Source organism: Oncorhynchus keta, chromosome 8 (genome assembly GCF_023373465.1).
Source record: "Oncorhynchus keta strain PuntledgeMale-10-30-2019 chromosome 8, Oket_V2, whole genome shotgun sequence".
Lineage (NCBI taxonomy): Eukaryota > Metazoa > Chordata > Actinopteri > Salmoniformes > Salmonidae > Oncorhynchus > Oncorhynchus keta.
In genome coordinates, this window is record NC_068428.1 from 25,612,393 (window position 1) to 25,628,380 (window position 15,988).

General features: G+C 49.2%; 1 protein-coding gene across 4 annotated transcripts in view; it reads left to right on the plus strand.

Moving 5' to 3' along the window:
* LOC118371917 (uronyl 2-sulfotransferase-like) overlaps window positions 1–15,988 on the plus strand; it is a 150,667-nt gene that overhangs the window by 115,598 nt on the left and 19,081 nt on the right. For all 4 annotated transcript variants that reach the window (XR_008140922.1, XR_008140921.1, XR_008140923.1 and 1 more), the window contains exon 3: window positions 1,217–1,372. Coding sequence is in view for 1 of the 4 variants with exons in the window: in XM_052523878.1 (XP_052379838.1) it covers window positions 1,217–1,372 (156 nt within the window). In the remaining 3 variants the exon portion in view is untranslated. The remainder of the gene's footprint in view (window positions 1–1,216; window positions 1,373–15,988) is intronic.

Sequence of the window (15,988 nt, forward strand, 5' to 3'; positions counted from 1 at the left end):
ATTTCAGACTGGGAATGCAGGCAGGAATTTCCCCCAAGGGGAATCTCAGTTACCATTCCAGACTGGGAATGCCGGCAGGAATTTCCCCCAAGGGGAATCTCAGTTACCATTCCAGACTGGGAATGCCGGCAGGAATTTCCCCCAAGGGGAATCTCAGTTCCCATTCCAGACTGGGAATGCAGGCAGGAATTTCCCCCAAGGGGAATCTCAGTTACCATTCCAGACTGGGAATGCCGGCAGGAATTTCCCCGAAGGGGAATCTCAGTTACCATTCCAGACTGGGAATGCCGGCAGGAATTTCCCGCCTCTGAATTCTTCACTCTTTGTATTTCTAATAAAATAGGCTTCATTGAAGTCATGACAGGGAAAAGGTTAGGAGCATCAATAACGACACCTTTCAGATGTTATTCAACTGCTAATAGCTTTGTCCTTATTTCAGTGATCCTTCTGCTATCAGATGGAATCGAGGGATGCGTTACAGTGACCAGTGTGTGTGCTGTGTTTGTATGTGGTCCTTCTGTAGCTCAGTTGGTAGAGCATGGCGCTTGTAACGCCAGGGTAGTGGGTTCAATCCCGGGACCACCCATACGTAGAATGTATGCACACATGACTGTAAGTCGTTTGTAAAAGCGTCTGCTAAATGGCATATATTATGTTTGAGGGTGTGTGTGTGTGTGTGTGTGTGTGTGTGTGTGTGTGTGTGTGTGTGTGTGTGTGTGTGTGTGTGTGTGTGTGTGTGTGTGTGTGTGTGTGTGTGTGTGTGTGTGTGTGTGTGTGTGTGTGTGTGTGTGTGTGTGTGTGTGTGTGTGTGTGTGTGTGTGTGATAAAGCACTTCGTGTGGAGTTTATGTGCAGGATGGCAGGGCATCGGGGGTCGAGTGAGAACAGCCCCCTGGAAAAATAGACACAAAAGACAGGTCAGAGGTCAGAGAGGAAGGACAGAGTAAGAGTTACGAGAAGGAGCGGTCCAATCCCTTTGGCAGTGTTACCCTTCTTCACTTTCTTTTCTTCTTTCCTTTCATCCTAACCATATTTGAATTCGTCCTCATTTACCTGGTGTCATCTTTCAGCTGTACCTACCATCATTCTTACCCTTATCTTAGCTTTATGTTACCTCCAGAAGGCAATAATCATGTCTTTGATTAGCTAATTGTTATTTGATGAGACAATTGTTGCTGTCTCCTCAGCAGTGTGTGTTCTGTTGTTCTCCCATTCAGGTGCTGCCGTTCCCCAGTCAGGTGGTGTATAATCGTGTGGGGAAGTGTGGCAGCAGGACGGTAGTCATCCTACTAAGGTTACTGGCAGAGAGACACCAGTTCAACCTGGTCTCCTCAGACATCCACAACAAGACACGCCTCACCAAACATGAACAGGTATGACACGCCTCACCAAACATGAACAGGTATGACACGCGTCACCAAACATGAACGGTTATGACACGCGTCACCAAGCATGAACGGGTATGACACGCGTCACCAAGCATGAACGGGTATGACACGCGTCACCAAGCATGAACAGGTATGACACGCGTCACCAAGCATGAACGGTTATGACACGCGTCACCAAGCATGAACAGGTATAACACGCGTCACCAAGCATGAACAGGTATAACACGCGTCACCAAGCATGAACGGGTATAACACGCGTCACCAAGCATGAACAGGTATAACACGCGTCACCAAGCATGAACGGGTATAACACGCGTCACCAAGCATGAACGGGTATGACACGCGTCACCAAGCATGAACGGGTATGACACGCGTCACCAAGCATGAACGGGTATGACACGCGTCACCAAGCATGAACGGGTATGACACGCGTCACCAAGCATGAACGGGTATGACACGCGTCACCAAGCATGAACGGGTATGACACGCGTCACCAAAAATGAACAGGTATGACACGCGTCACCAAGCATGAACGGGTATGACACGTGTCACCAAACATGAACGGGTATGACACGCGTCACCAAGCATGAACGGGTATGACACGCGTCACCAAGCATGAACGGGTATGACACGCGTCACCAAGCATGAACGGGTATGACACGCGTCACCAAAAATGAACGGGTATGACACGCGTCACCAAGCATGAACGGGTATGACACGCGTCACCAAGCATGAACGGGTATGACACGCGTCACCAAGCATGAACGGATATGACACGCGTCACCAAGCATGAACAGGTATGACACGCGTCACCAAGCATGAACGGGTATGACACGCGTCACCAAGCATGAACGGGTAAAGATGGAGAAAGGGAGGGAGATAAGGAGGGATATCAGTGCTGGTTGAGGGGGTGTGCTTTAAGGGTCAGAGATGGGAGGAGTGGGGAGCGTTGCCCTGTTGTATGATGACCGGAAGCAGGGCCCGATTACAGAATTGGAACGCAGGGGCACGTGCCCCGGGGCCCCCAACCTCCAGGGGGCCCACATCCCATTTTTTTCAATGTTTGAAAGCACATTATAGCAAAATGTGTGGAATTGCAGGACATTAGCTTTAAATGCAACATTTTATCTTAGCCTCATTGCAAAATGTGAACAAAAGCATGAAATGAGCTATAAAACAGCAAATGTTTCCCCCTGCCCTATGGCAAAAACTGTAGAATTGCTGGAAATTAGCTTTAAAATTGCCATATTTTATCATGGCAAAATGTTTAGAATAGCATTATAAAAGAGCACATTTTTCTCTCTGCACCATGTCATTAGGACATCACTACCACAAGAAGTGGTAGTGATGTCCTAATGCTATCACTTAAAGCTGTAACACAGCAAGCTACTACTGTATTGTCCTTCAGTCTTTCTAAGAGGCTGAAACGATGGGAAATTTATTTTTATGATTTCCAAGAGCATTTGAAAGACATCAACACAGCATTTATAGAGGAAGTGCTGCGTGTGTTTAAAACCACATCCGTTGAAATGACAGGCTGTGTCATGGGAAATGCCAACACAAATTAAAACATTACTGAACGCTAGTCATTCTGCATGATCAAAAATAGGTATTTATTTCTCTCTCTCTCTCTCTGTCTTTCTCGCTCTGCCCTTCTCTCTCTCTCTCTGTGTCTCTCTCTCTCTGTCTTTCTCTCTGTCTGTCTTTCTCCCTCTCTCTCTCTCTCTCTCTCTCTCTCTCTCTCTCTCAATCTGTCTCTGTCTCTGTCTTTCTCGCTCTGCCTTTCTCTCTCTCTCTGTGTCTCTCTCTCTGTCTTTCTCGCTCTCTCTCTGTGTCTCTCTCTCTCTCTTTCTTCCTCTCTGTCTCTGTCTCTGTCTCTGTCTCTCTTTCTCTGTCTTTCTCTCTCAATCCCTCTCTCTCTCTCTCTCTCTCTCTTTCTTTCTCTCTCTGTCTCTGTATCTTTCTCTGTCTCTCTGTCTTTCTCTCTCAATCTCTCTCTCTCTGACTGTCTCTCTCCCTCTCTTCATCTTCCTTTATTCTCGTGATATTTGGGGAACATTTTAATTAGAAAGCTGACTGTACTGACTGGAGTTAACTAGGCACACCTGTCTTGTGGTAGGACCCCTATCAGGCATCTTGCATCAGTGCCAGACCAATAAAATATGCCCTCATATGCCCTTCTATAAATGACACTTCCTGCCACCTAACACCAACGTAAACAGACTCTCAGACTCTCCATAGAGGAAGAGAATAATGGTGTATTTCTGTGTCATAGTCTATGTGGTAATGTTTCATATCCTCATAGGGCTTTTTTATCAGTGTGAAAGTGTGCTGTAGAAATATTTTTATGTTTGAATGGTCAGTAGATGCTAAATATTCATAACCATTACTGGATTTGAAGTAAATATTTAATTAAAGCTAATATTGAAACAGGTAGTTTAAACATTCATCAAGCCTGAACGCTTGGCTGTACTAGAATCATTAAGCCTCTGGAAAAGAGAGAGAGAGAGAGAGAGAGAGACATAAAACACCTCTGTCTATGGTCTACTAACACGTCCTCTTAGAGTAGCTGTGCGTGTGTGTTGACATATGCAGATCCAGATGCATGCTGTCTAAGTTTAGAGATGCTGGTCTCCTTAGCTCCAGTCTGGCTGGGGACTAGAGTGTTGGACCATTATCCTTTGGCTCAGCCAGTGGCCTGCTAATGCGTTTGGAGCCTTGTGGAGCCCTATGTACCCACATCTGAGACCTGTCTGTCTCTCTATAGCCAGACTACAAGACCTGAGAGAGAGATGGCTTTATTTTGGCTTGGTCAGAAATAGCAACACAGCTTTTCTGTGAGTTTCTCTGTGTTGCTGGGTGGTGCTATGTTCTCTCTCTCACCAAATATGTTACACAGCAAACAAATGCAGCTCTGCCATGGACCCCATGTTCCTGAATACTAGCTACTACGGATATTAAAACATTGAAATGGTCCGGCCCTGGCTTGGAGTAGCAGACTTTAAATAGGTGGAAGGTTTTAAGGGAGAAGTGGGGGGGATGTGGGGGGGTGAGGTGGAGAGATTGAAGGGAGAGGTGAGGGGAGTGGGGGTGGGATGTTGAGGGACATATGGAGTAGCAATAGCAGAAAAGTTTAGTCTGTTTACACTAGCCCAGTCCCAGTGGTCTGCGGAGCCCAACCAGGAAGCGTTTAAGGCACAGCTTTCAATCAGGAAGAGAGGGAGGGGAGGGGGGCATCAAATATTTCTGGAATCCCAGACTATCCTCCTCTTTCAGTCTTTCTTCCTCTCCCCCGTCTTCCCCTTCTTCCTCTACTCACCTCCCTTCCTGAATGAGAGGGGGGTTTTGTGTGTGTGTGTGTGTGTGTGTGTGTGTGTGTGTGTGTGTGTGTGTGTGTGTGTGTGTGTGTGTGTGTGTGTGTGTGTGTGTGTGTGTGTGTGTGTGTGTGTGTGTGTGTGTGTGTGTGTTTGGCCTTCCCTATTCCCGTTAAATCAACCCAAACGTGTTTAGGGTGCAGAGAGAGGGGGTGGGGTGTAGTGGGAGGTATACGTTTTCGGCTAATTGGTCTGGAAGTCAGCAGAATTGAGCTTTTTCTGTATGGAGAGAGAGAGACTGTCAAATTCTCATGTGACTGGGGCCTCAGATAGCAGTGACGTCACAGTTTCTCATTGATGTTTATGGAGCAGCAGCACTTGTTTCATGCCAAACACAGTGTCAAAATATGTCCTAAAAGATTTATAACTGTTGATTATAGGCATATGAACCATAATGCTATCACACTAGATAACAAATGGCTATATAACAAGTGGCAATAAATATCAAGGCCTCCATGTTTTTCCAGGCGGTCTCCACAACATGATGATGTTGTCAGAGGTTCTGACACAGTGGACAGGCGGTCTCCAACATGATGATGTTGTCAGGTTCTGACACAGTGGACAGGCGGTCTCCAACATGATGATGTTGTCAGGTTCTGACACAGTGGACAGGCGGTCTCCAACATGATGATGTTGTCAGGTTCTGACACAGTGGACAGGCGGTCTCCAACATGATGATGTTGTCAGGTTCTGACACAGTGGACAGGCGGTCTCCAACATGATGATGTTGTCAGGTTCTGACACAGTGGACAGGCAGTCTCCAACATGATGATGTTGTCAGGTTCTGACACAGTGGACAGGGGGTCTCCAACATGATGATGTTGTCAGGTTCTGACACAGTGGACAGGCAGTCTCCAACATGATGATGTTGTCAGGTTCTGACACAGTGGACAGGGGGTCTCCAACATGATGATGTTGTCAGGTTCTGACACAGTGGACAGGCGGTCTCCAACATGATGATGTTGTCAGGTTCTGACACAGTGGACAGGCGGTCTCCAACATGATGATGTTGTCAGGTTCTAACACAGTGGACAGGGGGTCTCCAACGTGATGATGTTGTCAGGTTCTGACACAGTGGACAGGCAATCTCCAACATGATGATGTTGTCAGGTTCTGACACAGTGGACAGGGGGTCTCCAACATGATGATGTTGTCAGGTTCTGACACAGTGGACAGGCGGTCTCCAACATGATGATGTTGTCAGGTTCTGACACAGTGGACAGGCGGTCTCCAACATGATGATGTTGTCAGGTTCTGACATAGTGGACAGGCGGTCTCCAACATGATGATGTTGTCAGGTTCTGACACAGTGGACAGGCGGTCTCCAACATGATGATGTTGTCAGGTTCTGACACAGTGGACAGGCGGTCTCCAACATGATGATGTTGTCAGGTTCTGACACAGTGGACAGGCGGTCTCCAACGTGATGATGTTGTCAGGTTCTAACACAGTGGACAGGCGGTCTCCACAACATGATGATGTTGTCAGAGGTTCTGACACAGTGGACAGGCGGTCTCCAACATGATGATGTTGTCAGGTTCTGACACAGTGGACAGGCGGTCTCCAACATGATGATGTTGTCAGGTTCTGACACAGTGGACAGGCGGTCTCCAACATGATGATGTTGTCAGGTTCTGACACAGTGGACAGGCGGTCTCCAACATGATGATGTTGTCAGGTTCTGACACAGTGGACAGGCGGTCTCCAACATGATGATGTTGTCAGGTTCTGACACAGTGGACAGGCGGTCTCCAACATGATGATGTTGTCAGGTTCTGACACAGTGGACAGGCGGTCTCCAACATGATGATGTTGTCAGGTTCTAACACAGTGGACAGGCGGTCTCCAACATGATGATGTTGTCAGGTTCTGACACAGTGGACAGGCGGTCTCCAACATGATGATGTTGTCAGGTTCTGACACAGTGGACAGGCGGTCTCCAACATGATGATGTTGTCAGGTTCTAACACAGTGGACAGGCGGTCTCCAACATGATGATGTTGTCAGGTTCTGACACAGTGGACAGGCGGTCTCCAACATGATGATGTTGTCAGGTTCTAACACAGTGGACAGGCTGTCTCCAACATGATGATGTTGTCAGGTTCTGACACAGTGGACAGGCAGTCTCCAACATGATGATGTTTTCAGGTTCTAACACAGTGGACAGGCGGTCTCCAACGTGACGATGTTGTCAGGTGCTGACACAGTGGACAGGCGGTCTCCAACATGATGATGTTGTCAGGTTCTGACACAGTGGACAGGCAGTCTCCAACATGATGATGTTGTCAGGTTCTAACACAGTGGACAGGCGGTCTCCAACATGATGATGTTGTCAGGTTCTAACACAGTGGACAGGCGGTCTCCAACATGATGATGTTGTCAGGTTCTGACACAGTGGACAGGCGGTCTCCAACATGATGATGTTGTCAGGTTCTGACACAGTGGACAGGCGGTCTCCAACATGATGATGTTGTCGTGTTCTGACACAGTGGACAGGGAGTCTCCAACGTGATGATGTTGTCAGGTTCTGACACCGTGGACAGGGCGTCTCCAACATGATGATGTTGTCAGGTTCTGACACAGTGGACAGGCGGTCTCCAACATGATGATGTTGTCAGGTTCTGACACAGTGGACAGGCGGTCTCCAACATGATGATGTTGTCAGGTTCTGACATAGTGGACAGGCGGTCTCCAACATGATGATGTTGTCAGGTTCTGACACAGTGGACAGGCGGTCTCCAACATGATGATGTTGTCAGGTTCTGACACAGTGGACAGGCGGTCTCCAACATGATGATGTTGTCAGGTTCTGACACAGTGGACAGGCGGTCTCCAACGTGATGATGTTGTCAGGTTCCAACACAGTGGACAGGCGGTCTCCAACGTGATGATGTTGTCAGGTTCTGACACAGTGGACAGGCGGTCTCCAACATGATGATGTTGTCAGGTTCTGACACAGTGGACAGGCGGTCTCCAACATGATGATGTTGTCAGGTTCTGACACAGTGGACAGGCGGTCTCCAACATGATGATGTTGTCAGGTTCTGACACAGTGGACAGGCGGTCTCCAACGTGATGATGTTGTCAGGTTCTAACACAGTGGACAGACGGTCTCCACAACATGATGATGTTGTCAGAGGTTCTGACACAGTGGACAGGCGGTCTCCAACATGATGATGTTGTCAGGTTCTGACACAGTGGACAGGCGGTCTCCAACATGATGATGTTGTCAGGTTCTGACACAGTGGACAGGCGGTCTCCAACATGATGATGTTGTCAGGTTCTGACACAGTGGACAGGCGGTCTCCAACATGATGATGTTGTCAGGTTCTGACACAGTGGACAGGTGGTCTCCAACATGATGATGTTGTCAGGTTCTGACACAGTGGACAGGCGGTCTCCAACATGATGATGTTGTCAGGTTCTGACACAGTGGACAGGCGGTCTCCAACATGATGATGTTGTCAGGTTCTGACACAGTGGACAAGCGGTCTCCAACGTGATGATGTTGTCAGGTTCTAACACAGTGGACAGGCGGTCTCCACAACATGATGATGTTGTCAGGTTCTGACACAGTGGACAGGCGGTCTCCAACATGATGATGTTGTCAGGTTCTGACACAGTGGACAGGCAGTCTCCAACATGATGATGTTGTCAGGTTCTAACACAGTGGACAGGCGGTCTCCAACATGATGATGTTGTCAGGTTCTGACACAGTGGACAGGCGGTCTCCAACATGATGATGTTGTCAGGTTCTGACACAGTGGACAGGCGGTCTCCAACATGATGATGTTGTCGTGTTCTGACACAGTGGACAGGGAGTCTCCAACGTGATGATGTTGTCAGGTTCTGACACCGTGGACAGGGAGTCTCCAACATGATGATGTTGTCAGGTTCTGACACAGTGGACAGGCGGTCTCCAACATGATGATGTTGTCAGGTTCTGACACAGTGGACAGGCGGTCTCCAACATGATGATGTTGTCAGGTTCTGACATAGTGGACAGGCGGTCTCCAACATGATGATGTTGTCAGGTTCTGACACAGTGGACAGGCGGTCTCCAACATGATGATGTTGTCAGGTTCTGACACAGTGGACAGGCGGTCTCCAACATGATGATGTTGTCAGGTTCTGACACAGTGGACAGGCGGTCTCCAACGTGATGATGTTGTCAGGTTCCAACACAGTGGACAGGCGGTCTCCAACGTGATGATGTTGTCAGGTTCTGACACAGTGGACAGGCGGTCTCCAACATGATGATGTTGTCAGGTTCTGACACAGTGGACAGGCGGTCTCCAACATGATGATGTTGTCAGGTTCTGACACAGTGGACAGGCGGTCTCCAACATGATGATGTTGTCAGGTTCTGACACAGTGGACAGGCGGTCTCCAACATGATGATGTTGTCAGGTTCTGACACAGTGGACAGGCGGTCTCCAACGTGATGATGTTGTCAGGTTCTAACACAGTGGACAGGCGGTCTCCACAACATGATGATGTTGTCAGAGGTTCTGACACAGTGGACAGGCGGTCTCCAACATGATGATGTTGTCAGGTTCTGACACAGTGGACAGGCGGTCTCCAACATGATGATGTTGTCAGGTTCTGACACAGTGGACAGGCGGTCTCCAACATGATGATGTTGTCAGGTTCTGACACAGTGGACAGGCGGTCTCCAACATGATGATGTTGTCAGGTTCTGACACAGTGGACAGGCGGTCTCCAACATGATGATGTTGTCAGGTTCTGACACAGTGGACAGGCGGTCTCCAACATGATGATGTTGTCAGGTTCTGACACAGTGGACAGGCGGTCTCCAACATGATGATGTTGTCAGGTTCTGACACAGTGGACAAGCGGTCTCCAACGTGATGATGTTGTCAGGTTCTAACACAGTGGACAGGCGGTCTCCACAACATGATGATGTTGTCAGGTTCTGACACAGTGGACAGGCGGTCTCCAACATGATGATGTTGTCAGGTTCTGACACAGTGGACAGGCGGTCTCCAACATGATGATGTTGTCAGGTTCTGACACAGTGGACAGGCGGTCTCCAACATGATGATGTTGTCAGGTTCTGACACAGTGGACAGGCGGTCTCCAACATGATGATGTTGTCAGGTTCTAACACAGTGGACAGGGAGTCTCCAACATGATGATGTTGTCAGGTTCTGACACAGTGGACAGGCGGTCTCCAACATGATGATGTTGTCAGGTTCTGACACAGTGGACAGGCGGTCTCCAACATGATGATGTTGTCAGGTTCTGACACAGTGGACAGGCGGTCTCCAACATGATGATGTTGTCAGGTTCTGACACAGTGGACAGGCGGTCTCCAACGTGATGATGTTGTCAGGTTCTGACACAGTGGACAGGCGGTCTCCAACATGATGATGTTGTCAGGTTCTGGCACAGTGGACAGGCGGTCTCCAACATGATGATGTTGTCAGGTTCTAACACAGTGGACAGGCGGTCTCCAACATGATGATGTTGTCAGGTTCTGACACAGTGGACAGGCGGTCTCCAACATGATGATGTTGTCAGGTTCTAACACAGTGGACAGGCGGTCTCCAACATGATGATGTTGTCAGGTTCTAACACAGTGGACAGGCGGTCTCCAACATGATGATGTTGTCAGGTTCTGACACAGTGGACAGGCGGTCTCCAACATGATGATGTTGTCAGGTTCTAACACAGTGGACAGGCGGTCTCCAACATGATGATGTTGTCAGGTTCTGACACAGTGGACAGGCGGTCTCCAACATGATGATGTTGTCAGGTTCTGACACAGTGGACAGGCGGTCTCCAACATGATGATGTTGTCAGGTTCTAACACAGTGGACAGGCGGTCTCCAACATGATGATGTTGTCAGGTTCTGACACAGTGGACAGGCGGTCTCCAACATGATGATGTTGTCAGGTTCTGACACAGTGGACAGGCGGTCTCCAACATGATGATGTTGTCAGGTTCTGACACAGTGGACAAGCGGTCTCCAACGTGATGATGTCAGGTTCTAACACAGTGGACAGGCGGTCTCCACAACATGATGATGTTGTCAGGTTCTGACACAGTGGACAGGCGGTCTCCAACATGATGATGTTGTCAGGTTCTGACACAGTGGACAGGCGGTCTCCAACATGATGATGTTGTCAGGTTCTGACACAGTGGACAGGCGGTCTCCAACATGATGATGTTGTCAGGTTCTGACACAGTGGACAGGCGGTCTCCAACGTGATGATGTTGTCAGGTTCTGACACAGTGGACAGGCGGTCTCCAACATGATGATGTTGTCAGGTTCTGACACAGTGGACAGGCGGTCTCCAACATGATGATGTTGTCAGGTTCTGACACAGTGGACAGGCGGTCTCCAACATGATGATGTTGTCAGGTTCTAACACAGTGGACAGGCGGTCTCCAACATGATGATGTTGTCAGGTTCTGACACAGTGGACAGGCGGTCTCCAACATGATGATGTTGTCAGGTTCTAACACAGTGGACAGGCGGTCTCCAACATGATGATGTTGTCAGGTTCTAACACAGTGGACAGGGAGTCTCCAACATGATGATGTTGTCAGGTTCTGACACAGTGGACAGGCGGTCTCCAACATGATGATGTTGTCAGGTTCTGACACAGTGGACAGGCGGTCTCCAACATGATGATGTTGTCAGGTTCTGACACAGTGGACAGGCGGTCTCCAACATGATGATGTTGTCAGGTTCTGACACAGTGGACAGGCGGTCTCCAACGTGATGATGTTGTCAGGTTCTGACACAGTGGACAGGCGGTCTCCAACATGATGATGTTGTCAGGTTCTGACACAGTGGACAGGCGGTCTCCAACATGATGATGTTGTCAGGTTCTGACACAGTGGACAGGCGGTCTCCAACATGATGATGTTGTCAGGTTCTAACACAGTGGACAGGCGGTCTCCAACATGATGATGTTGTCAGGTTCTGACACAGTGGACAGGCGGTCTCCAACATGATGATGTTGTCAGGTTCTAACACAGTGGACAGGCGGTCTCCAACATGATGATGTTGTCAGGTTCTAACACAGTGGACAGGCGGTCTCCAACATGATGATGTTGTCAGGTTCTGACACAGTGGACAGGCGGTCTCCAACATGATGATGTTGTCAGGTTCTGACACAGTGGACAGGCGGTCTCCAACATGATGATGTTGTCAGGTTCTGACACAGTGGACAAGCGGTCTCCAACGTGATGATGTTGTCAGGTTCTAACACAGTGGACAGGCGGTCTCCACAACATGATGATGTTGTCAGGTTCTGACACAGTGGACAGGCGGTCTCCAACATGATGATGTTGTCAGGTTCTGACACAGTGGACAGGCGGTCTCCAACATGATGATGTTGTCAGGTTCTGACACAGTGGACAGGCGGTCTCCAACATGATGATGTTGTCAGGTTCTGACACAGTGGACAGGCGGTCTCCAACATGATGATGTTGTCAGGTTCTAACACAGTGGACAGGGAGTCTCCAACATGATGATGTTGTCAGGTTCTGACACAGTGGACAGGCGGTCTCCAACATGATGATGTTGTCAGGTTCTAACACAGTGGACAGGCGGTCTCCAACATGATGATGTTGTCAGGTTCTGACACAGTGGACAGGCGGTCTCCAACATGATGATGTTGTCAGGTTCTGACACAGTGGACAGGCGGTCTCCAACATGATGATGTTGTCAGGTTCTAACACAGTGGACAGGCGGTCTCCAACATGATGATGTTGTCAGGTTCTGACACAGTGGACAGGCGGTCTCCAACATGATGATGTTGTCAGGTTCTAACACAGTGGACAGGCGGTCTCCAACATGATGATGTTGTCAGGTTCTGACACAGTGGACAGGCGGTCTCCAACATGATGATGTTGTCAGGTTCTGACACAGTGGACAGGCGGTCTCCAACATGATGATGTTGTCAGGTTCTAACACAGTGGACAGGCGGTCTCCAACATGATGATGTTGTCAGGTTCTAACACAGTGGACAGGCGGTCTCCAACATGATGATGTTGTCAGGTTCTAACACAGTGGACAGGCGGTCTCCAACATGATGATGTTGTCAGGTTCTGACACAGTGGACAGGCGGTCTCCAACATGATGATGTTGTCAGGTTCTAACACAGTGGACAGGCGGTCTCCAACATGATGATGCTGTCAGGTTCTGACACAGTGGACAGGCGGTCTCCAACATGATGATGTTGTCAGGTTCTGACACAGTGGACAGGCGGTCTCCAACATGATGATGTTGTCAGGTTCTGACACAGTGGACAGGCGGTCTCCAACATGATGATGTTGTCAGGTTCTGACACAGTGGACAGGCGGTCTCCAACATGATGATGTTGTCAGGTTCTAACACAGTGGACAGGCGGTCTCCAACATGATGATGTTGTCAGGTTCTGACACAGTGGACAGGCGGTCTCCAACATGATGATGTTGTCAGGTTCTAACACAGTGGACAGGCGGTCTCCAACATGATGATGTTGTCAGGTTCTGACACAGTGGACAGGCGGTCTCCAACATGATGATGTTGTCAGGTTCTGACACAGTGGACAGGCGGTCTCCAACATGATGATGTTGTCAGGTTCTGACACAGTGGACAAGCGGTCTCCAACGTGATGATGTTGTCAGGTTCTAACACAGTGGACAGGAGGTCTCCACAACATGATGATGTTGTCAGGTTCTGACACAGTGGACAGGAGGTCTCCAACATGATGATGTTGTCAGGTTCTGACACAGTGGACAGGCGGTCTCCAACATGATGATGTTGTCAGGTTCTGACACAGTGGACAGGCGGTCTCCAACATGATGATGTTGTCAGGTTCTGACACAGTGGACAGGCGGTCTCCAACATGATGATGTTGTCAGGTTCTAACACAGTGGACAGGGAGTCTCCAACATGATGATGTTGTCAGGTTCTGACACAGTGGACAGGCGGTCTCCAACATGATGATGTTGTCAGGTTCTGACACAGTGGACAGGCGGTCTCCAACATGATGATGTTGTCAGGTTCTGACACAGTGGACAGGCGGTCTCCAACATGATGATGTTGTCAGGTTCTGACACAGTGGACAGGCGGTCTCCAACGTGATGATGTTGTCAGGTTCTGACACAGTGGACAGGCGGTCTCCAACATGATGATGTTGTCAGGTTCTGACACAGTGGACAGGCGGTCTCCAACATGATGATGTTGTCAGGTTCTGACACAGTGGACAGGCGGTCTCCAACATGATGATGTTGTCAGGTTCTAACACAGTGGACAGGCGGTCTCCAACATGATGATGTTGTCAGGTTCTGACACAGTGGACAGGCGGTCTCCAACATGATGATGTTGTCAGGTTCTAACACAGTGGACAGGCGGTCTCCAACATGATGATGTTGTCAGGTTCTAACACAGTGGACAGGCGGTCTCCAACATGATGATGTTGTCAGGTTCTGACACAGTGGACAGGCGGTCTCCAACATGATGATGTTGTCAGGTTCTAACACAGTGGACAGGCGGTCTCCAACATGATGATGTTGTCAGGTTCTGACACAGTGGACAGGCGGTCTCCAACATGATGATGTTGTCAGGTTCTGACACAGTGGACAGGCGGTCTCCAACATGATGATGTTGTCAGGTTCTGACACAGTGGACAGGCGGTCTCCAACATGATGATGTTGTCAGGTTCTGACACAGTGGACAAGCGGTCTCCAACGTGATGATGTTGTCAGGTTCTAACACAGTGGACAGGCGGTCTCCACAACATGATGATGTTGTCAGGTTCTGACACAGTGGACAGGCGGTCTCCAACATGATGATGTTGTCAGGTTCTGACACAGTGGACAGGCGGTCTCCAACATGATGATGTTGTCAGGTTCTGACACAGTGGACAGGCGGTCTCCAACATGATGATGTTGTCAGGTTCTGACACAATGGACAGGCGGTCTCCAACATGATGATGTTGTCAGGTTCTGACACAGTGGACAGGCGGTCTCCAACATGATGATGTTGTCAGGTTCTAACACAGTGGACAGGGAGTCTCCAACATGATGATGTTGTCAGGTTCTGACACAGTGGACAGGCGGTCTCCAACATGATGATGTTGTCAGGTTCTAACACAGTGGACAGGCGGTCTCCAACATGATGATGTTGTCAGGTTCTGACACAGTGGACAGGCGGTCTCCAACATGATGATGTTGTCAGGTTCTGACACAGTGGACAGGCGGTCTCCAACATGATGATGTTGTCAGGTTCTAACACAGTGGACAGGCGGTCTCCAACATGATGATGTTGTCAGGTTCTGACACAGTGGACAGGCGGTCTCCAACATGATGATGTTGTCAGGTTCTAACACAGTGGACAGGCGGTCTCCAACATGATGATGTTGTCAGGTTCTGACACAGTGGACAGGCGGTCTCCAACATGATGATGTTGTCAGGTTCTGACACAGTGGACAGGCGGTCTCCAACATGATGATGTTGTCAGGTTCTGACACAGTGGACAGGCGGTCTCCAACATGATGATGTTGTCAGGTTCTGACACAGTGGACAGGCGGTCTCCAACATGATGATGTTGTCAGGTTCTAACACAGTGGACAGGCGGTCTCCAACATGATGATGTTGTCAGGTTCTGACACAGTGGACAGGCGGTCTCCAACATGATGATGTTGTCAGGTTCTAACACAGTGGACAGGCGGTCTCCAACATGATGATGTTGTCAGGTTCTAACACAGTGGACAGGCGGTCTCCAACATGATGATGTTGTCAGGTTGTCTAACACAGTGGACAGGCGGTCTCCAACATGATGATGTTGTCAGGTTCTGACACAGTGGACAGGCGTTCTCCAACATGATGATGTTGTCAGGTTCTAACACAGTGGACAGGTGGTCTCCAACATGATGATGTTGTCAGGTTCTGACACAGTGGACAGGCGGTCTCCAACATGATGATGTTGTCAGGTTCTGACACAGTGGACAGGCGGTCTCCAACATGATGATGTTGTCAGGTTCTGACACAGTGGACAGGCGGTCTCCAACATGATGATGTTGTCAGGTTCTGACACAGTGGACAGGCGGTCTCCAACATGATGATGTTGTCAGGTTCTAACACAGTGGACAGGCGGTCTCCAACATGATGATGTTGTCAGGTTCTGACACAGTGGACAGGCGGTCTCCAACATGATGATGTTGTCAGGTTCTAACACAGTGGACAGGCGGTCTCCAACATGAT